The 20,291-nt window shown below is 34.6% G+C and overlaps 2 protein-coding genes across 2 annotated transcripts; one reads left to right on the top strand and one right to left on the bottom strand.

Moving 5' to 3' along the window:
* Window positions 1–2,661: 2,661 nt before the first annotated feature.
* Window positions 2,662–3,880, top strand: LOC129309706 (dof zinc finger protein DOF5.6-like). The gene is made up of 2 exons (XM_054951388.1): window positions 2,662–2,834; window positions 2,930–3,880. Exons 1-2 carry the CDS (start codon window positions 2,808–2,810, stop codon window positions 3,668–3,670), a joined length of 768 nt encoding a protein of 255 aa, XP_054807363.1. The 5' UTR covers window positions 2,662–2,807; the 3' UTR covers window positions 3,671–3,880.
* Window positions 3,881–6,395: 2,515 nt separating this feature from the next.
* On the bottom strand, window positions 6,396–19,143 carry LOC129309701 (pantothenate kinase 2). The gene is made up of 22 exons (XM_054951382.1): window positions 18,767–19,143; window positions 18,133–18,345; window positions 17,923–17,975; window positions 17,556–17,672; window positions 16,773–16,892; window positions 16,570–16,664; window positions 16,390–16,483; window positions 16,108–16,239; window positions 15,882–15,994; window positions 15,603–15,795; window positions 13,714–13,922; window positions 13,187–13,231; window positions 13,029–13,077; window positions 12,728–12,810; window positions 12,474–12,590; window positions 12,268–12,331; window positions 11,813–11,959; window positions 11,557–11,715; window positions 10,466–10,549; window positions 10,052–10,246; window positions 9,888–9,959; window positions 6,396–6,688 (listed from the first exon to the last, which is right to left on the bottom strand). The coding sequence occupies exons 1-22, from the start codon at window positions 19,053–19,055 to the stop codon at window positions 6,599–6,601; spliced, it is 2,733 nt and encodes a 910-aa protein (XP_054807357.1). The 5' UTR covers window positions 19,056–19,143; the 3' UTR covers window positions 6,396–6,598.
* Between the last annotated feature and the right edge of the window lie 1,148 nt (window positions 19,144–20,291).

The following is a 20,291-nucleotide window of genomic DNA, read 5'->3' as shown; positions in this document are numbered from 1 at the left end:
TCTTTAATTTTTTGTTAAGTTGAACATGATGCATGTATTGAGAGAAATGTGGTGGCAATTCTACTTGTTTCTTCCAATGCTTAATTAATTGCTTTCTTACTTTTGGTTTGTTTTATGTCGTCATGTTTACTATCATGGAAAAATTTATTTTGGCTTAAAAATTTTAGAAGACGCTGAAATTCTTTCATTTGGTTCATTAATTTTTATATTAACATCTGTGAGACTAGAAACTTACGAGATATGTAGCTTAGTTAAAGCACAATAGTTAATTGGAGGATTCAAAAGATTATTTGCTGAATTTTTTTTTTTACATGAACACTCTTGGGGGATTTTTTTTTTTTTTTTTTTTTTGGTTGGGTCAAGAAAGAACTTAGATAGGGAGATGCTTGATTGCTTATAAAACCTCACCCATCTTGATATGAATGTTGCTGATCAGACTGAATCTATAGCAGAGTGAGATGATCTGGTGTATTGAATAAAGTTATATCTATTATGACTATCAAACTTATTCAACTGTTAAGATGCCTAGCGTCAGATTGAAGGCTGCTCGATCGGCTGCTTCTATTGCAGTTTTCAAATCTCTATCAACAAGGCGCTGTCTACTTTATTTGATTGCCTTTCTTCATATATTTACATGATAATTGATAATACTCCATGACTCAGAATCCTATGCATCTTTAAGACGCGCGATGAATAAAATCTTTAATCATCTTCTGTAAAAGAATTATAATACTTATTTCCCATAAAAAGGCTCCAGACACACTTACACTATCATTAACACTGATTAATTTTATTCCTCTCCTGCACCAATTTTCCCCCTAAAAACACATGATTACCTTAACGTACGTATAGAACAAATCAACAGTTATCTAGTTAGTTCGCATGGATGAATCTTTGGCTCGATATATGTGTTTGATCCTTACGTGAATAAGGACCCTTCACCAACCGGCAATAAGGCTCATTACACAACAAAACTAAAGCAAGCATGCAAAGACCAATGGAAGACAGGAACACTAGAACTAAACATTTCAATGATATATACATATATACACCACACTTATGATTGAAACAATATTATTAATTCATGATTCATCAATCTCTGCGCGCGCGCGCGCACTCTATTCAAAGTAAATGATCGTCAACGAAGAAAAAGGAAGGAGTAGACAACTCACGCAGTACTGAGGGGTTAAACGTGGGCACACAATCACTTTATTCTCCTGGCATTCTTTTTATGCAATAATTAGTCAACAATTATTAAGCAAACTCGTAATTAATCAAAGGTCATATATACATTTAATAATTAGCGTGGATCGCTCTACAAAAATGTTTCTACGTACTTTGAGTGAATTAGTGTGATGGTCACGCCAAGTATCTCTCCCACATGTTCTCTCTTCTGAGTGGATATAAAGCAGCCTCTCCTCTCGCTGCGCTTTAAGGTGTCACTCTTCTGATGAAAGCTTTTCAGCTCATTCCCTCCCATCAATTTGCGAATATGAGCAAATAGCTGCTAGGTTCCAAAGTTTGAATTTATTCAGCAAAGCTATATATGGTTTTAAGTTTCAACTCCTTCTGGCACCAGCATCCAAGAAACTTCAAATATACATAGTTTGATCATGATAACGTAAATAATTGTATCTAAGTTCAATCTTTTTCACACAATCTTCTCGAAAGGTCGAGAGATGAAGGTAGGGCATGCATAAATTATTTTAATGAAAAAAGAAATACAAAACAATAATCGAACTCTTGTACTGGTAAGAAGTTAATCTTCTTAATGAGGGGTCTTTAGATCAAATCCTAAATTTTTATTATTGATTAAATTTTTAGTGGGACATGCCTCACCAAAAGTACTACCTTCAAAAGTTGCAAATTGAATTAGTTTAGATCAAACATCTGTATACATGATAAATACTTGCACCAAGGAATTCTTGAAAAGAATATTGCAGGATGGGAGATGACCATGAGGGCGGGGGTGTGGGTCACTAGCACCATCATGATTGGCTTTGAAAATTTTGGTCCAAATAATAATTGAAAGGAAAAATAAATTATTTTAAAATTAATGAACAAAATAGAGGCACGTGAGAAGCGTGTGAGAGAATAAATCCCTTGCTTGAGGGAGGAGGGTGAGTGGGCCCCTCAAGAAGAGTGGTTTAAGGTAAGATTTCTTTCACAAAAAACATAACTTTGATTTATGTGCTATACTCGAGTTTGAATATAGATTTCTGTAATTTTTTTTGATATCTTAAATCCTTGTATTGTTGTTTTTTGTGGTTTAAATCCCTTCATGAGTTGTTATACGAACTTATGGTACCAAAAATTAAAAATTAAAAATTAAAAAAATTAAAAAGCAAAGATATAGAGATCTATGATAAAATTAGAGTAAAGTGTAGGACCAAAGTTATGTTTATCATGGAGGAACCCAAATATTACCCCAGCTTCTCTCACTCCACGACAAAACAACGTTGTGACTTATGTTGCTGCCACACCTCATCTCCCATCCAATGCTTCTCATTCTTCCACGCTGACCATCCCCCGAATCTCACCGTCCCTTTCGCCATTGGCCATCTAATCCAGATCCCGCCATTCGTCACCGACACGACACATTTCCCTGCCTTCTTATTCACTGCCCCTCCCTAACTAACACACACAAACCGCTTCTCATCCTTCGCATTACAGTGGCACAAGAGGTTCGAAACAGAAGGGTTCAGCGAAAGCTGATACATATATACATATTATCTCTCTTATCAGATCAGTCGGGTTTTGCTGTGAAAGTGTGAACGGATTTTTCTCCTCTGCAAGAGCACGTCTGCATGGAGTCTTCGGACCACTGGCTTCAGGTGTGTAATGTCGTTTCATGAATATATTTGCTTCTGATCATTTTACGTGATTTGAGCATTTCTATATTAAATGGAGAGGAGGGTACATGTTTCAGGGAGCTGTTCAAGAGGAATCTGGAGCAATGGATTCTTCATCTTATTCTCCACCATTAATGGAGAGGAGGGTAAGGCCAGCCCCAACGGACCAAGCTTTGAAGTGTCCGAGGTGTGAGTCCACAAACACCAAGTTCTGCTACTACAACAACTACAGTCTCTCTCAGCCGAGGTACTTCTGCAAAACTTGCAGGAGGTACTGGACCAAAGGAGGCACATTGAGAAACATCCCAGTAGGTGGAGGTTGCAGAAAGAACAAGAAAGTCTCGTCCAAGAAATCCAACGACGTCGTTCACCCAGTACTGTCAGAACCCAAAGATCCTCATCTCACAGCTTCTAATTTCCCAGATCATGCAATTAATTTTCCCCACCCAGTGGGACTGATGGTGGAGAATTCGAGGCTCATGGAAACTAAGTTTGGAGGGATAAACAATGTTATGGGAAATTTTGGCGATGCTGGGTTTTCAGATCAGATAAATTGTAGCCACAATGGGTTATTGGCTCAGAATTGCCAGGGTTTTGGAGGAAATATGCGTTACTTTGATGGCTATAACATTAATGGCGAGACTTATAGCACAATGGACTCTTTTTACCATGGCAATGAGGATCAAATTACTGTTGGTGCAATTCATGATGTGAAGCCAAACCCTAAGCTATTGTCTCTTGAATGGCAAGACCAAGGTTGTTCTGATGCTGGGAAGGAGCCTTTTGGGTATATCAACAGTCTCTTGGGCTTCTTTTGACCTCACACGAATATTTAAAGAGTGTGTGAACGAGAGGCTAGAGGGTCCCAAACGGAGGGCTGGCTTGGTGCGTTACTTTTGGTTTTATATATATTCGTGTTTGTGTGTGTAAACGCATTACACATTTGAAAGGTTTAGGATTTTGTTGTAACTTCGAGGAAGATATTGATAGTTCTCTTATAAAAAGAAAACGCACTAGTTATCTGGTACCATTTTCTTTCAAAAGCTCGTATCTAACGGGATTAATATCATGTCTCTGACCAAAGCTACAGTGCATGCAGAGAAACAAACACAGACACCAAGTCGAAACCAACATTGTGCTAAAATCACAATAACGAAGGAATGTTGAAGGCATTGTAAATATTTTTGGCAACTTTCAGTTTGGCACGTTTCTGCGCAGACTAAAAGTAAACTTCGCTCAGAAAGCAGTGGAATTATGATATAAGTATTAATAATATATGGATTTCGATATGGATAGTGTTTGAAACTATTCAGTGCAAGTATTGTAGCATATTATTTCTGGCTAACTGACTGGCGACTGGCTGCGACAACAGCAAAAAGCATCAATTCAATGGGGGGCGTTCCGAGAATCGACCTCGGGACCTCTCGCACCCAAAGCGAGAATCATGCCCCTAGACCAAACGCCCTTGTTTTCCATTAATTAATTTTAAAATTTATTTCTTTATCAAATGATTGGCATGGTAACATTCTTCGTTTAACATGTTTTATAACAATCGTGGTCTATGCATCTACCATATACGTTTATCTCCCCAATTGCTGTCATTAGTTACCTTTTTTTTTCCCCTAGTGTAGTGTACAAGAGTGGAGATAAGGGTGACTGGTAGGAGCTATGATCCTCCCTAATTTTTTAATTTTTTTTAATGAAATATAGAAGTTATATATTTTCAATTCTCATAAGTTGGTGCATTATATAAATTTTGAGATACTAAATAAAATTTTTATTTCAATTATATAATAGTCTTTTACGCATGTATAATGTAATTATTTTAATAGTTTGAAGATAATTGTTATAAAATCTATTTATTTCTAATAAGATAATGTTACAATTGCCCTTTAAGCATTGATGTCATTTAATTTTGCTTTCATTTTATATTTGATGAAAGAAATTATGAAAATTATTACTAAAGTATTGCAACAAAAATCTCAATATATATTGAATGTCATATGCTTGATATCTAGCTATTATAAAATTACTTATTTAAAAGTTAAAAGGTTATGATTAAGATATGTTTTTTTAGGAAAAAATTACTTTTTTTTTTGCAATAACCAAGTTATTGAAATTTATTATATGAATAATTTTTACTATAATATATTTAGATCTAATCAACATAAAAAATTAAGTGTTGATATAGAGTTTTTTAGGTTGAACAAAACTTTGAATCTCAATTATATATTTAAATTATTTATTTTTATTTTATATATATTTAAAATTAAATATAAATATATATGTTAAAATATTTATATTATGTTAGTGATATATATATGAATTTAATTTTCTTTTGATTATCATATATGCTTTATTATCTCAGCCCCTTTTAATAAAATCCTCCAGCTCTACTCCTGATAGTATAGTAACAATAAAATTATTGTCTAAGTTTGTGTTGTTATGCATTAGTGACAGAAAAATCACCTTATATTGGATCTGTTTGTTTTAAAAGTAAAAAAATAAGTTATTTTTAAATATTTTAAAGATTTTATTTACAAAAATTATTTGGTAAAGATTTAATAAAAATAAGGCATTATTTTATGTTTGAACATAATAATAAAAAATTGATTATTAGTTAATTATTTTTAAATTTTATGATATCCTTTTTATTTTTGTTTTAAACAAATGATTTATTATTTAATAATTTTAAAATTTTATAATATCTTCATATATCCCACCTTTGTATTTTCTCTCATCTACCGTATCGAATTATTTTCAGAAACCACTCAAAATAGCTTGTTAAAATAATCAAAAATTTATTTTTTTTTCAGATTTTGATTATTTTTAAAAATTTAAACAAATATTATAAAAATTCACAAAATAAATTTTTTCAAAGAATAAACATGTCGATTATATGATTCCAAAAATCAATGCATTGAGAAAAAAAAGAACGCTAAACTAGAAGTTAGCTGACAGAGAAACAAAGTTGGCGCCAGAAGGGAAAAAACCTGAAAATAATGCCCTAATTTCTGAAGTCAATGGTGGTTGGATATAAATTACAAAGGTTTATTATATGTATTTAGTTAATTTGTTTAACTAATTAGCTCAACAAAAATTTAGATATGTATAAGATTAAAATTAGATACTACACGACAGTAAACCATGATTTTTTTTTTTCGGTGACCAAAACGACAGGATGCCATGATAGATATCTAAAATTATTCATCAAATCGACAGACATTTGTGCCAATGTTATTTAAAATAATTTAATTAATTTTTTTTTGAATAATTAGCCAACCAAATATGATTTAAAAAAAATTTTGCCCCACAAAAGTCAGCCTAACGCACGCTGCATTCAACAATATAGTATATTTCAATTTTTCAAAACAATTTCACAGCAACTTGTGTTTTTTTTTAAATTGAAAAATCCGGTAACCTTGTTGAAGTTTCAAACCAAACCAAAAAAAGTCGAGAGAGAGAACACATTAGAAGAGTTCATCAATTGCGTAAACATTTTTATCATACCGTGGTGGTAGAATGACGACTGACAATAATATCAAAGAGAAGTTCATCACCCAAGTCAAACTTATTCAAACTTAGTGAAGTAAACATTTTTAGTTATCTACTGAGAATTATTCAAAATTATTTCTGGTAAGAGGAAAACCAAATTATTACCACAAAAAAATCATTATTTATTCTAACAAAGTTACAACCGAAGACTCTTTAGAGTCAACTATACTATTAACATTGCACAAGGGAGTTCAATTGGCAGGCTCATATTTGCAAATGCAGTCGTATAGTTTCCCTTTAATCAACTTTTCAGCCAACCTCTGGTTTTTCACCATTGCAAGCTGCCAACAAAGTTAAAATAAAGAAAGAGGAAGTGTGTTAAATTAACCTCTTAATTCCACATCATTAACAGTGGCATGTATACATGTAGGAGACCAAATAATTATATGCTTCATTTTTACATATGCTTGGAATTTGGATAGAGAAGGACAAGATGGCAAAGGAAGGTTCGACTTAGATATTTTCCTCGGTTCATACCTTGACTTTTCATTCTCTTCCCTTCTCAATCCAAACACATCCTTAGAGAATTTATTGAATGCAATTATCGGTGAAAGAAGCAACAATCAACATGAAATATGTTTATATTTGGTCACACATAATTTACTGTCAACAATAAGCAACATTGACTATGATGTTTTGTTCAAGCACAACGCTTAGTAGGGAGTGGCAAAGATGAAAACACATGAATGATTGAGTGTCAAACTGAAATGAGAGCCACGGTCCAAGCAAGGAAGCCTAATGAGTTCTAAGAATCCATGTGATAACGAGTCTAACAACGAGCTAAGTGTTTAAAAGACAAAGAATAGGGAAGGTAACCAACCAAAAAGCATAAAAAGGAAGACTTGGTAAGCCCTACACTGAAATCCCAACCAAAATGCCATGTTTGGTTGGGATGAATAGAAAGTAAAGGAGAATGTGATCACGGAAAACAAGACTAGCTTTTTCCTTTTTATTGTAACATCTATTATACTCTAGTCACCTAGTTTCTATTAATTTTTAAAATTCAGGATCATTTCAGCCCAACTTTAGCTGGAAGATCACTAAATATCCTAAACTCAACTGTGCGTTGTTTTTATCCTTGGACGGTCAAGAATCTTATGTCAGTATCCCTACCGTTAACACGCTTAACTTCCGTTATGTGGATCCCACTATTTGCATTTTTTTAATATTTTTTTATCATAAAATCCACATCATCGACCTCCATAGCCACAACCCACCATCTGCAACAACCCACACACTGCCTTCTCTTCCCCTTTGCTCAACTCAGCCTTCTGCTTCCAGAAACTGCCACTTGCCAACATGCCCACGCGGTGGGGCCCGACCAGTGCTGCTTTGTCATCATCCAGTCCATCAATGCCCCTGTCAACATCATGTGGTCTGGGATCCGGCATTTCGACAATCCCTAGGCATACAAGCACATTGTGAAGAGCTGCCAGGTCGTCATGGGCAACAGCATTCCAATGAATATGCCACGAAGTGCCCAATAGTTCCTCAGCGTGGATTCTCAAAGTGGAAGGTCATGATGTGGCAGATTCTCAAAGTCGAATTAGTTTGGCCCTTTCTGACTCTGGTCCAATCCCATCTAGATTAAGAAGTAATCTCCATGAAATTGCAGATCTTGGTTTTGTTGCTGTTAATTTTTTCACTGTAAGTTATCACAAGTGGAAACTTGGTCTGTTCTTGGATTCTGGAATAAAGGTCACTACAGAGGTTGCTAGTAATGTCACTACGTCTGCTTGTAACAAGAAGGTCAACGCTTCATTCGGTTTTGGTTGCATTGTTTCAGGTTCAACATGTTTTTGCTTGCTCCATGATGATGTTTTCTTAAGTTTACCATGGCTTAATCTTGCCGAGCTATGGTACTCAAAATCCTACTGGAGAATACTCTTCGAATAGAATCCAGTAGGATTTTGAGTACCACATTCGATTCATTCACCTTCTTACTGAGCTTTTATCAATCATCAGTGAACTGGTGTATTCCTTGGTTCCTATCATCTACAAAACGAGTTCAAAACGTCAACATTTGCATGATTAGGATTGGCATTTCTCAGGACTTCAGTATTGTTCTAAGTTGCAAAGAGGAGGAAGAGGAACAAGAGAGTTTTAACTTTTAAGTTGTGGGGCATGGCTAGCAATAGAAGATCGTTTGCCACCGAGGAGAACACTATAGAGTGCCCAAGCTGACCATCTCAACTATTATGTCCAGCTCCGTCACAAGTGCTATAAGCCTTGCATGGTTCTGGGTCGTGGATGTGGGGAGGAGAGGGGAGAGGAAGGGAGAGAGAGAGAAAGTGGGGGGAGGAGAGAAAGAGATGGATGGGGAAGGGAGAGTGAATATTTTATAAAAAAAAAATTATTGTGGAACCCACTAACAAAATCTCTTGCCAACAAATGGACGAGAAAACGGCAGGGTACTGATGCAGCAAAATTTGACCGTTGAAGGATAAAAATGACTTGCAGTTGAGTTTAGGGTGTCCAAAAACTTTCGAGTAAAATTAACCCTAATTTTTATTTTTTTTTTAATCCTACCTAAAAGGATAAAGCACATAAGTCTTTCTTTAGCACTTGGCTTTGCTCCTCCGACGCTTTGCTAGGAGGAGCCTCTGCGGCACCCCCAACAAAATCTAGGGTCCAGATTTAATTTTTTTTATTTTTTTATTTTTATTGAAATAAAAAAATTATAAATTATTTTAATAAATCTTGTTACTAATGTGGACAATCTAGATTTAATATTAATGGTCCAAATTTAATATTAAATTTTTTTATAATTTTTATAAGTTGTTATTCAAATATACAGTTTGATGTGAAATATTTAATTTGTAATTTTTTAAATATTTTCCAAAAATGTATTTTAATATATGTTTGCACTGTCCAAAGAATATCTAGATAATCAATTTATAAAAAATGTTAACATTAAATTTCAACCATTCATATTAAATTTGCACTATTTAGAGTACATCTGTTTAGATAATCAATTTACGGAAAAAAAATTAAATAGGGAGAATGACAAATAAAAACCTTGTAAGAACATTAATGTCAAATTAGAAACTTTAGAACTGGAACATGGTAGAAGGAGTACTGAAATTTGGAACATCAGTGTTGAAAAGTCCTAATTTGACATTAATGCTCTTACAAGGTCCTTATTTGTCAATCTCCCCAATTAAATATTAAATGTGGACCATTAATACTAAAACTTAGGCTGTCCAAATTGATAACAAGATTTATTAAAACAATTTTTATAATTTTTTATTTTAAAACAAATAAAAAATAAATTATTAAATCTGGACCATCCAAATTAAATCTCGACAGTCCAGATTTTGTTGGGGGTGCAATAGAGGCTACTCTGAGCAAAGCCTCGGAGAAGCAAAGCCAAGTCCCTTTTTTCATCCCAACCTTACATTTCCCTCCTATTTCAGCAGCTAACTTTCCATTATACCAAATATAACCAAATGACGATAGCTATAAACCAGTCCACCTTACCTTCAAGGCATCACACTTAAACCGGGCATTGAGGTTGGTATGAAGAGCTCTACCCATCCCTTCCAAAATTATCTGCATAGTACAAAAAAAAAAAAAAAGCTTGATTAAAATATGACTTTTTGGCTTTCATTAAACTTCCCAAATAAACAGTATGAGCCTCTCACCAAGTCAGCATCTTTAGCAGCAGCAGCCAACTCAGAGCTGACCTGTCTTAAGTCTATACAAGGACTCCCACACCCATTCTCAACAACCATCAAGGGAACTGAAGTTGAACTTTCTTTAGAGCTGTCTGAAGTGCTAATCATTGCATCCACAAGTAAGCCTCCGGCTTCAGCAGCTCGCCTAAGAATGTCACAATGCTGTAGGCTTAAAAGAATTAGTTCTACTTCTAAAGCTTTAACTAATCAATAAACACCATGGATGCAATGATTAAAGTCAACAAAAGGACAAGAAGAATAATGTGGACAACATTGGGATCTTCCAACAAGCCATATAACCATATATGAGAACATACTTGAATTTTATAAGGGTTCTTTAAACATCACAAAGATCAGAGGTTGGAGTTCATGAAAACAGACCTTAGCAGCCTCAGCTATGATGTCAGGAAGTTCTATTGCAGTTATATCATTTAATGCAGGGAGGGAATTTGCGACCAGAACCACCTGCAAATATACCCTTTTTCATATCTTAAAGTATATCACAAAATTCAGAAGCAAACAAACAAGTGACTGAAAAGCAGCTGAACTGACAGCCAGAAAACATTCATTATTTTTTTAAAACTCTATCATCAATTAGAATTGTCCGCCCTCTGCATTGCATGAAGATAATTAAACATCTAAAAGGACAGAAATCAAAGATACACAGTAAAGTAAAATAAAAAGACACGAGAACATTGTTTAGAAACACTGTTAATTGATGTGACCTTAGAAATAGAGATCTACAGTAATAAATGGTGTCAACTGCCTTGTATACAGATCCAAAAAATGTCAAAGGTTGGTATCAATCCCATCAATTGTAGGAATGATTTGTGTCTTTGATTGCTAATTGTTATATTTTTTAACCTCCTAATTTTTCTGTTATCTCTTGTATTTTGGGATTTGAATAGATAAGCGTTTTATTGGAATTGAATCCTCTCTATACTTCCCCTCAATACCTTTCTCCATACATAATCTCGTCTATTTATTCCATTATCCATTTAGTTTAACGGTGTAAGATCCCTAATTATGGCATTAAACTAAATATATCATTTATTTAATTACTACCATAAAGAAACATTATGATCTTGTTTTCACAAACATTTAAGTGATGATAATACAAGCATGACAATTAAATCAAATGGATAGAGGAGATTGCTAATGGAGAGATATATTGAGAGAAAGTATCAAGAGGATTTAAATCAACGTTTTATTTCCTTTTCCTCTCTGTCTTAATGTCTTGTGTAAGCCCCTGTATCATAGAATGGGCACCAATAGAGTTAGAATCATCTTGGTATCTCCTCAATTTTTCAAAAAATAAAAGAAGGGTTAGTTAACATATGTCTACTGACTAAAAATACAACTAGAATATAATACCTATTTATTCAATCAAATACCACTTTGCGAGGATCAATAGAAGGAAAATTATCAAAACAAATAGTATAAAATATTAGTGAGGAAGAGAGAGAACTCACTTCAGTTCCACGCCGAAGGAACTCTCTTGCCAGGGGAAGCATCCCTAGAACAACATCAGCACCTGAATTATCCACAAAGAGCAAAGCTCTTCTGTGTGAGGTAGGCTTTCGATCCCCACTCCCCAACATTCTCTCTTTGAAGTCATCAAAATTATCCACCTAGATGCAAAAGATTGGTTTATTATTTTACTATCAACTATGATGAATAAATTCAGAAACCAAGTACCCTCATCAAGTGCAATTTAACTCCACATACCTGCCAAGGTCTCTGCATTTTGTTGCGGCTCATTCTATAAATTTCAATAATTGTTCCTTGATGATAAAGATCTACACATGCACGAGATCCCCAATCAAAAATGTTGGCAGCAAGAACACCTTCAATTAGTGCAAGTAGTCTTGTTTCCTGAAACAAAGGATAGTTTCAGCTAGCTTACAATGCCAATTTATGAGATGCTAACTCATCTTAAGCACCGCATATTTGCAACTTGTATGAGTTTAAGAATACGCATTGTATCTGATTAATCCAACTTCCCTATCCAGATTTACATCTATACAAGTTACTAATATGTCCAGGACATGTTTCTTTCAGAGAGGAGTAAAGTGCCAATGGGATCATCCGATCATGAATACAACAAAAGAAAGATCTGATATCAAACTCCTTACTCCTCCCAGCATTCTGGTTTACAGGATTATAGTATTATTCAGGCATACCTCATCCATACTATCAAGCTCCACCAGCAAGTCGGGTAAAACAGCAAGTGAAGCCTCATTTTCCCTGTTACATATATAATTTTAAAATTTTAAAAAAGTATAGATTATAACCAATAAGGTAACTTTTTAAGGCTAATGAGAAAATTATTGACCAGCAAACTCCAAGTAAGTATCTCAACTTCACAGCTTGATGAAATAAAAATTACCTCTGCTTTATACTTCTATAGGCGTCAACAAACTGGAATTCTCTCAAGCACTCTTCTCTCATTTCCAATAGATTCGCCAAGCCTAATTTCCCATATGCAGCAGGTTCTTCCATCAATCTATTTAATCAAGGCGGAAGTTGATCAGAGGAATAATTTTGGAAAATTATGCATTGTCACACATAAAAATAATCAAATAAAAAACCTAAGCTTCAATGATGAAAGTAAGCCCAGACAGGAAACTCATGCTAACCTACCTTGCCAAGTGAGCAGAAAATGCACGAGCAAAAGCATCACCCCTTCTTTTGGCATCATCAGTTCCACCTTCACTTGCGACTGCCTACCATAGTTTACAAGAAGATGAGCAAGGAAGTGCAACCAACAAATGAAAAACCAAATAAGCCAACAGTTTTCATCCAGTGTACACTGTGCATGGATATCTCTGATTGTACACTGTCACAGTGTCATCAATACTCACATTGATATAAATTGCCATATAAAGAACAAATATAAACACCACGCATTGAGGTCAAGAGCTTTTTAGAAAATATGATTTACCTTGTCCACAAGATCAGGCAAGTGCTCTGAAAGAATTGTGAACCAATATCTACATTATAGTAAGCAATGTGTAAGCAAAACATGGGAAACTACTAAATCTCTGCTTTAAATTAAAACGTTTAAATATAGAGCTAGACAATTTAAACAAATCTACTCACTCTAATTCACTGTGATCTGAGAGATCAATAGTATTAGGCTCATACCTGTAGAGATGAAAATTTGATAGTCAAGTTAAAAGGAAAAAAATGGTGATAACAGATAAATACCATTAAAATATATATATATATATATATATATGATAAACTACGTGAAAAAGCACACAATTGAAAGAGCAATAACTAACAACACACTTCTTAGATAGTTTCTAGTTATAATGTTGGAACTTGGAAGCAATGACCCTGTAACAATTGGAAGTGTATTTCAAAACCAAACATTTGAGTAAGAAAATAAAAGTTATCTCTGCCAAAGAGCAAGGTGATGATAAAGGGAGGGAAACCCCTCTGCTGCTGCCGACTAAGATAGTCACCAATCAGCAACTCTACATGCATGTTCACATAAGCAAAATTTCCAATAGAGTCATCTTATAAGTCAATGTTATTTACCAAAATATAAGATCATAAAAGCAGCAAATGAAGATGAGGATTTTTTACACTCAGAAGAGAAAGCGTCAAATAATCGTGCATACGTTTTAGGGTCAGCTAATAATGGAAACACCTCCAATGTTGGTACTAGGTGGAGTACACCAACATTTAGAGCACTGGCATCAGACCGCAGAGTACTTCCTTTTGACAAAGGTACTTCAAAACCCCCAAGTCCTGTAGTTCCAGGTGGAATCATTGGCACAGGTGCAGTTATCTCAGTTCCCTTTTGCAAAAACTTCTCCATCCACGAAATCTGTATTGGAACGACAAAAATCTGAGTGAAATTTATAAATAAAAATATAATATCCTAATGGATCAAGCTGCAGCCATATAAAAGTAAAAGAACTAAAAAGTAACTCAAGATTGAATATTTGTATCCAAACTTCTCAGATTTTACTACCACAAACACATTCAATCCATCAACAATTCAGGACATGGACATGGGCTTAGGAAATACGCTGAGGAATATTACAAATTAGGTATAATTTAGGCACGTCTCTGTCTCTCTTCATTCTGGTTGAAAATTAGCCTGCAACCAGTATTTGAAATCAACTGCTCCTATTGTTCAAATCATTAACCAAGAAATGGTTGCACTTCAAAGGTATAATAAAAAAACCCCTCACTAATAGATATTGCAACACAAGATAAACAAGCAACTGATGAACAAAAGCTGATTGAATCAATGTGCCCATTGAAGCAGGTAGTAAATAGCAGCGTTAGGGTCTGTTTGTTAGCAAGAAACTGGCCCCTTGGAAAGGGAAAGAACAGTCCATTCTCTCCATAATGCACTTTTAGAAGGCTGAGTCCATATATTGTAGCTTTGATGGAGGAATGAGCTTTCACCGCAATTAAAGGGAAATCCTTCAGCGACTGGAAGGAAAGGGGAGGGCACTGAAGGAAAGACAGGATAAAAGACCAAAACAGTCCTGCATCGTTTATACACAGCTGTCCAAAGCCTCGAAGCCCCAACAGGTAACCTAACAATTTGAAGGAGGACTCAGAAGCTTCACCCACTACCACAAATAAAAGCCGTTGAAATGCAACCAGAGGCAGTACCCATTGATTGAACTCAGCATCTTCAATTGTTTAGGAGGTTTGCACTAGATCCAACCATCAAATTTGTGTGGGTGTCAGAAATGGAGGCTTTCAATCAAAAAAGGAAGACCGGTCAATTTTTTATCAAGCTGTCAAACTTATGTGGGTGATGGAACACAACATCTTGGATTACCAGGGAATTGCTTTCTGGTGCTTTTTTGTTCGATCAAATATAATAAATGTCTTATTTTCCAAGGGTAATACTGATATTTCAATCTATTCCCTTTCTATTCTTACTCAATTATGAAACCAAACATTAAATAAGTACTAAATTTCTGTTCTTTTACATGACATAACAAAAATGATTGTAGTATTCGTCAATTTTTCCCATTCATTTTTCCCTTTTTTATTCTTTTCCATAAAGCCCATTTCCTACAACCAAATGGATCTCCATAGATACATTATGTATTGGAGCATTTTACATGTTCAACTTTTAATAAATCTTCACATAAATAACAAGGATGCTGCTCTGGTTAGCAACCTTCACTTCTCTCCTCATCCTACTACACAATACTTCATATTATAAGCTTTGTACAACGTTCACTTTTGATTCCACACTTTCTATCTTTAGTAGCCATCCAAATTGGTGTAGGCAATTATCTCAATTCAATTTACTACGATTCCATAGAATCTCAATAATGGGTAACTATTAGCGATTTAATACAACTTCAAAAGAAATCTTTGAGATGATGAAGTGGGACTGTGGGACCTCTTTGATTGTTTCAGAACTTATAGCTGGGGAAAACTTCCCAAGTTGACTTCCAAGTTTCTCAATGTTGAGAAAATAAGCGGAAACACCTGAAATTTATCCATTTATTAGCAGGACGCTAGCACTTGCCTTCTCGTTCAAATTACCAAGTGGAGGGCCATGAATCTTGCCTCCAGTATACGGGGCACCCATTGGGAATCTTTCAACTAACTGGTGCACCATGAGGTCATCTAGACCATGCTTTTCATAGCTCATAAATGCTCCGAATGCTCCTAGGAATCCTTCATGTCGCAAGAACATTGCTTGTGCTGTCCCTTTAGACCTAAATCACAATTTACAAGTAATTAAATCTAAAGAGTCACCAAAAGAAATTTAGGTTCCAAGTGAAGTCATCAGTAATCTATGCACCAGAACTGAACAGCAAAAGAAATAGTGTCCATGGTATATGCATGACCCCGTATAAAAAATCCTCCAAAAAAGATACGCTTCAGTCCAAATCGCAGTGCATTCAAATAAGATATCTACACAGAAGAGAAGAAAAGGATACAGATTGGTTGGGTACTCTGGGAGAATAGATATTGTAATAGAATATGAAAGCTGCTGAAGTTCCAGCTTGCCAAAAAAGTCAGCCTACCTGACCAATATTGTATGAAATCATTCGTAAAAGAGACAAGGAGATATCTTCAGGTCTATAGTCTTCAAGCTCCTTTTTGTCTGATATAGCCTTGCCAAAACTTGAAGCTATGGTTGAAGCTGATAGGCCAATCTAGGATTATTTAATGTCAGTGAGTATCCAGTCACAACGAAGAATCAAAGGATCAAATGATACAAATCTATCTAATCAATAAACTAAAGTTGATTTGAATCTGTTTTCTCCATAGGATTGCACAACAAAAAGATCAACCCCAAAGTTTACCTTAGAGTAGTCCATACCACCATAAATATCCCCAACAAGCATATCAATGGTCCTATTATCTCCTTTTTGACTCAGCTCCAGCAACTCATCAAAACTGAAATTCATTCCAACAATTACTTCAGCAATAATACCAAAATAACACTAAAAAAAAATTAAAAGTAAACAAATATAAAAGATAACCTCTTGCACTTTGTCAAAAGCCTTCCCAAGCCCCAATATGTACCACCACCAACATTCGTGCCACTAACCCTCTCAAATTTCCCATCCCCATCAACCTATATAGACTCAAATTTAACAAGTATACCACAATTCAATAGTATTTACCACATCTAAACGAAAGAGATCAGAAGGTAATTAAATGAGGAAAGAAGGGGCAAATATACCTTGATCATACTAACACCAGATCCAATATTAACTAGAAGATAAGGAAACAGATCATTGGGGTCAATTTGAATGAATTCTTTTTGGCCCTCCATATGGGTGAAAGCTTCATGACGAATTGCCTACTAAGAGGAAGCAGAACTTCTAATCAGCAATTATTGATAGCAATACACAGACACATGGATCAATCATCAATAACAAATTACATAGTATTAGCATATGTCCTTCACATGTTTCAAATTGAATTGAAAGGAGACCAATACAAGTTGCCTTCCTTCATCAGAGAAGACTTAACATGGAACTCAACCAGATCTTACTAGATAACTAATGGAAAGGAACAAACTATGTCAAGAAGAAAAGGGAAAAACAACTCTGAGAGATAGATAACATACCAAATCCAGACCTTCCTTCAAGCAATTTTTGCCAAAAAAGAGTATCATCAAGCATATACAAAATCAAATATATATTGCCTATCTATATTGGAACAAATAACATCCAAGTGCTGGCAAGTTACCTTCAGAAACAAATAAGTTGACAAAAGAACCAAGTCAAAACCATAAAAATATTATTTTCATTAATTACTTATTTCTCGATTAGAGATAAAGAAGTACTCATACACGATTAAGATAACTAACACATCAACTCTATACTATTACATTACAAAAGGACGAGAAAACCTGACATGTATCTTTCTAAACACTTGTACAACTCAGAAAATGCAAAATTTCAAGCAGAATTTGTAAAAAGATGCCAGAGAAACATATTATTTAAAACTAGGGATTCACCTTAAGCAAGAAATTTGCTCCTGACACAAGACATGCCATTTCATCTTCTTTTTCAATACTAACCCCAAGTTTTTCTTTGAAAAGGTCAGCAAACTTGTAAGCTCCACCTCCTGTAGCCTTTGTTGCAAAATCATTGCATTAATGATTTGTAGTTGCTAATTAAAAAAATCATTTTGACAAAGCCTGGTTGGCAAACAATTCATAAACAATAAATGGATTAAATCATTTCAAAACTATAGGCTCAAGCATGCAAGTGTAGAATATATTAAAACAGATATTTTAGAACAGTGTATAATTAATCCACACATCAACAGAAAATCCATCCAGCTTTTGAAAATGCTAAGATCAGTTGGCAACATAAAATTACCTTAATTATGGCATCCCGGTCAGCCACATTATCAGAGTAACGTGATTCCAACCCTACAGGTCAGCAATAGCGCATGATTGAAATCATGGAATCATGGTTAAATTTCCACAAATAAGAAGCAGATGAATGAACGTGCAGGAGGTTACAAAATTGTAAAATGAGAGCCAATTGAGCTAATTTAGAATAATGAGAATAGCAATAATACCATACCACCACAGTGAAGCTGCTTTGAATGAATAAATTCTAAGCACTCATTTATCTTGCTGGTCTCGAACTTCACAAAATGAAGTCTCCCACCGAGAATAGGATAGCTTCTCCTGTTAACATTAGAAATTCCCAGTCTCTCCTTCACGCTTTTCTTCCTTTTATCATTGACTGATTGGTTTTCGTGTCTTGAAAAATACACCAACTTTATCAGAGATCCTGCCCGTATACATCAAATAGTACTCACAATCTCAGAAGTATTTCAGATGCTACCGAACTATTTATTCGTATTTGTAAGATGTAATTGAAGAGTTACTTGTCACTGAATTGGAAACAAAAACAAAAAGAGTTGCATCTACTACATGTATTTCCTGAGGGGTTGCTGTAAAAAAAGATCGAATTTATTAATACCAATCTATTTAATCTTGCATGTCTTGTATATAGGCACCAAGCAACTGATACAAACGTGATAAACTAGCAACTTCCCCAAAACATAAAACGCAATATCATGAAAAGAAGATAAACTGGAAAAAAGTCTGCGACCCCATCTGATTCCGCCACGTTTACTAGGAAAATCCAACAACTTCAAGACAAATAATAGAAGCTCAACCTCACCCTGAAACAGGGACCTTAATTTTACCTCCAAGGTCAAGAGCCAGATGAGATATATCATCAGATTGGTTGGGTAACAAAATAGTGGGATACTTCTCCTCAACATTCCCTTGAATTTCAGCTTTACTGACATCGAGCTGAGGCCTTGAACTCGAGCGGTGAATTGAATTGCCGGATGTGGGTGCCATATTATTCTCCCCTTGACTAGCGCCCTCCTCGGAGACCACGGGCTTCTGCGAGCGCTTCTTCTCCTGCTCGGCCTCCGTGTCCTTTATCCTACGAGCCCCTCGACCTTGATCTTCCGCCAGAGCAGCCATATATATTTAAGAAACGAGCAAGCTAAGTGCCCTTGGTCCCTAGCCCCACCAAACCTTCTCTAACGTTAAGTCTTGTGCTGAAAGAAACATAAAATATACTTTTTCTCCTTTTACTATTTTCTTGATTAGAAAAATCGTCAACTACCTTCACCGCATTTGGGTAGAGGAAAGGATGATCTTTTCAAAGTCAAAACCAATAATCGTGACCTATCAATTCAAGATTCACACAGGTTCGACAACCACCCAACGGCGGCGTGTCGGTCATATTCTGTCCAGATAATTTAAATAAAAAAAATTAACAAATACAAATAACAGAAATAATAAGAAAGTAAAGAGTCTAAAATATCTTTAAGAATTTAGATTATCCTATGATAATTGGGATTGTAAGTGAAAATTAAGAAATTATCTCTGAGGATTATTCTTTATAAAAAACTAAAAATTAATTACATAATTTTTCCTTCTTCTTCTTCTTCTTTTTTTTTTTTGTTGAAAGGTGTAGATTTCGTTACAGCACGAGCATACAATACACTGAATGATAACCTTTCAAAATATTTAAATCTAAATAAATAATAATATCTCTCTCCAGATCAAAGGAAACTCGTTATTTATGGGATTTTCTTAACATCTTGAAGCCTGGCACGTGGGGAGGCTTCCAGATTAATTATTATTCATGATAATTAAACTGATCATTAAACCTATCAGAATAATTATTCATTATTCATTGGTTGAACTATAATCACATTATTTATATGAAATAATATTTACAAACGTTTTAAAACTAATTGAAAATAAAATTTAATACATTTTACTTAAATAAAGAGATAAATAAATTAAAATACAAATATTATTTATACACGTGTTAAGAAAATCTTATTAAGATTAAAAACATCATCAAAGATTAAAAAAATCTACATTTCAAATAATAATTAAAATGTTTTAGGTTCTTCTAAACTATGATCATCAAGCATTTTTTTAGAGGTAAATTTAATCAGAAATTTAAAATATTTTGAGCAAGAAAAAATATAGATAAGTACTATGAAGTGCAAGGACAAAATATATATTTATATTATTAATAAAAAAAGTCATGGAGAATAACAAAACATATCGCCAAAGATAAGAAGGGGAAAAAGGAGCTGAGAAGAAACAATGAACAACATTGTAAACTAAGTCCTACATCACTTGGAATAAAAGAGGGAATGGCTAAGGCTCACTATAAATGGAAGCAACCGGATGATC

The sequence above is a fragment of the Prosopis cineraria genome, unplaced genomic scaffold (assembly GCF_029017545.1).
Source record: "Prosopis cineraria cultivar Desert tree isolate PC_DT_omini unplaced genomic scaffold, ASM2901754v1 PC4, whole genome shotgun sequence".
Classification (NCBI taxonomy): Eukaryota; Viridiplantae; Streptophyta; class Magnoliopsida; order Fabales; family Fabaceae; genus Prosopis; species Prosopis cineraria.
This window is presented reverse-complemented; position numbering and strand designations above follow the sequence as displayed.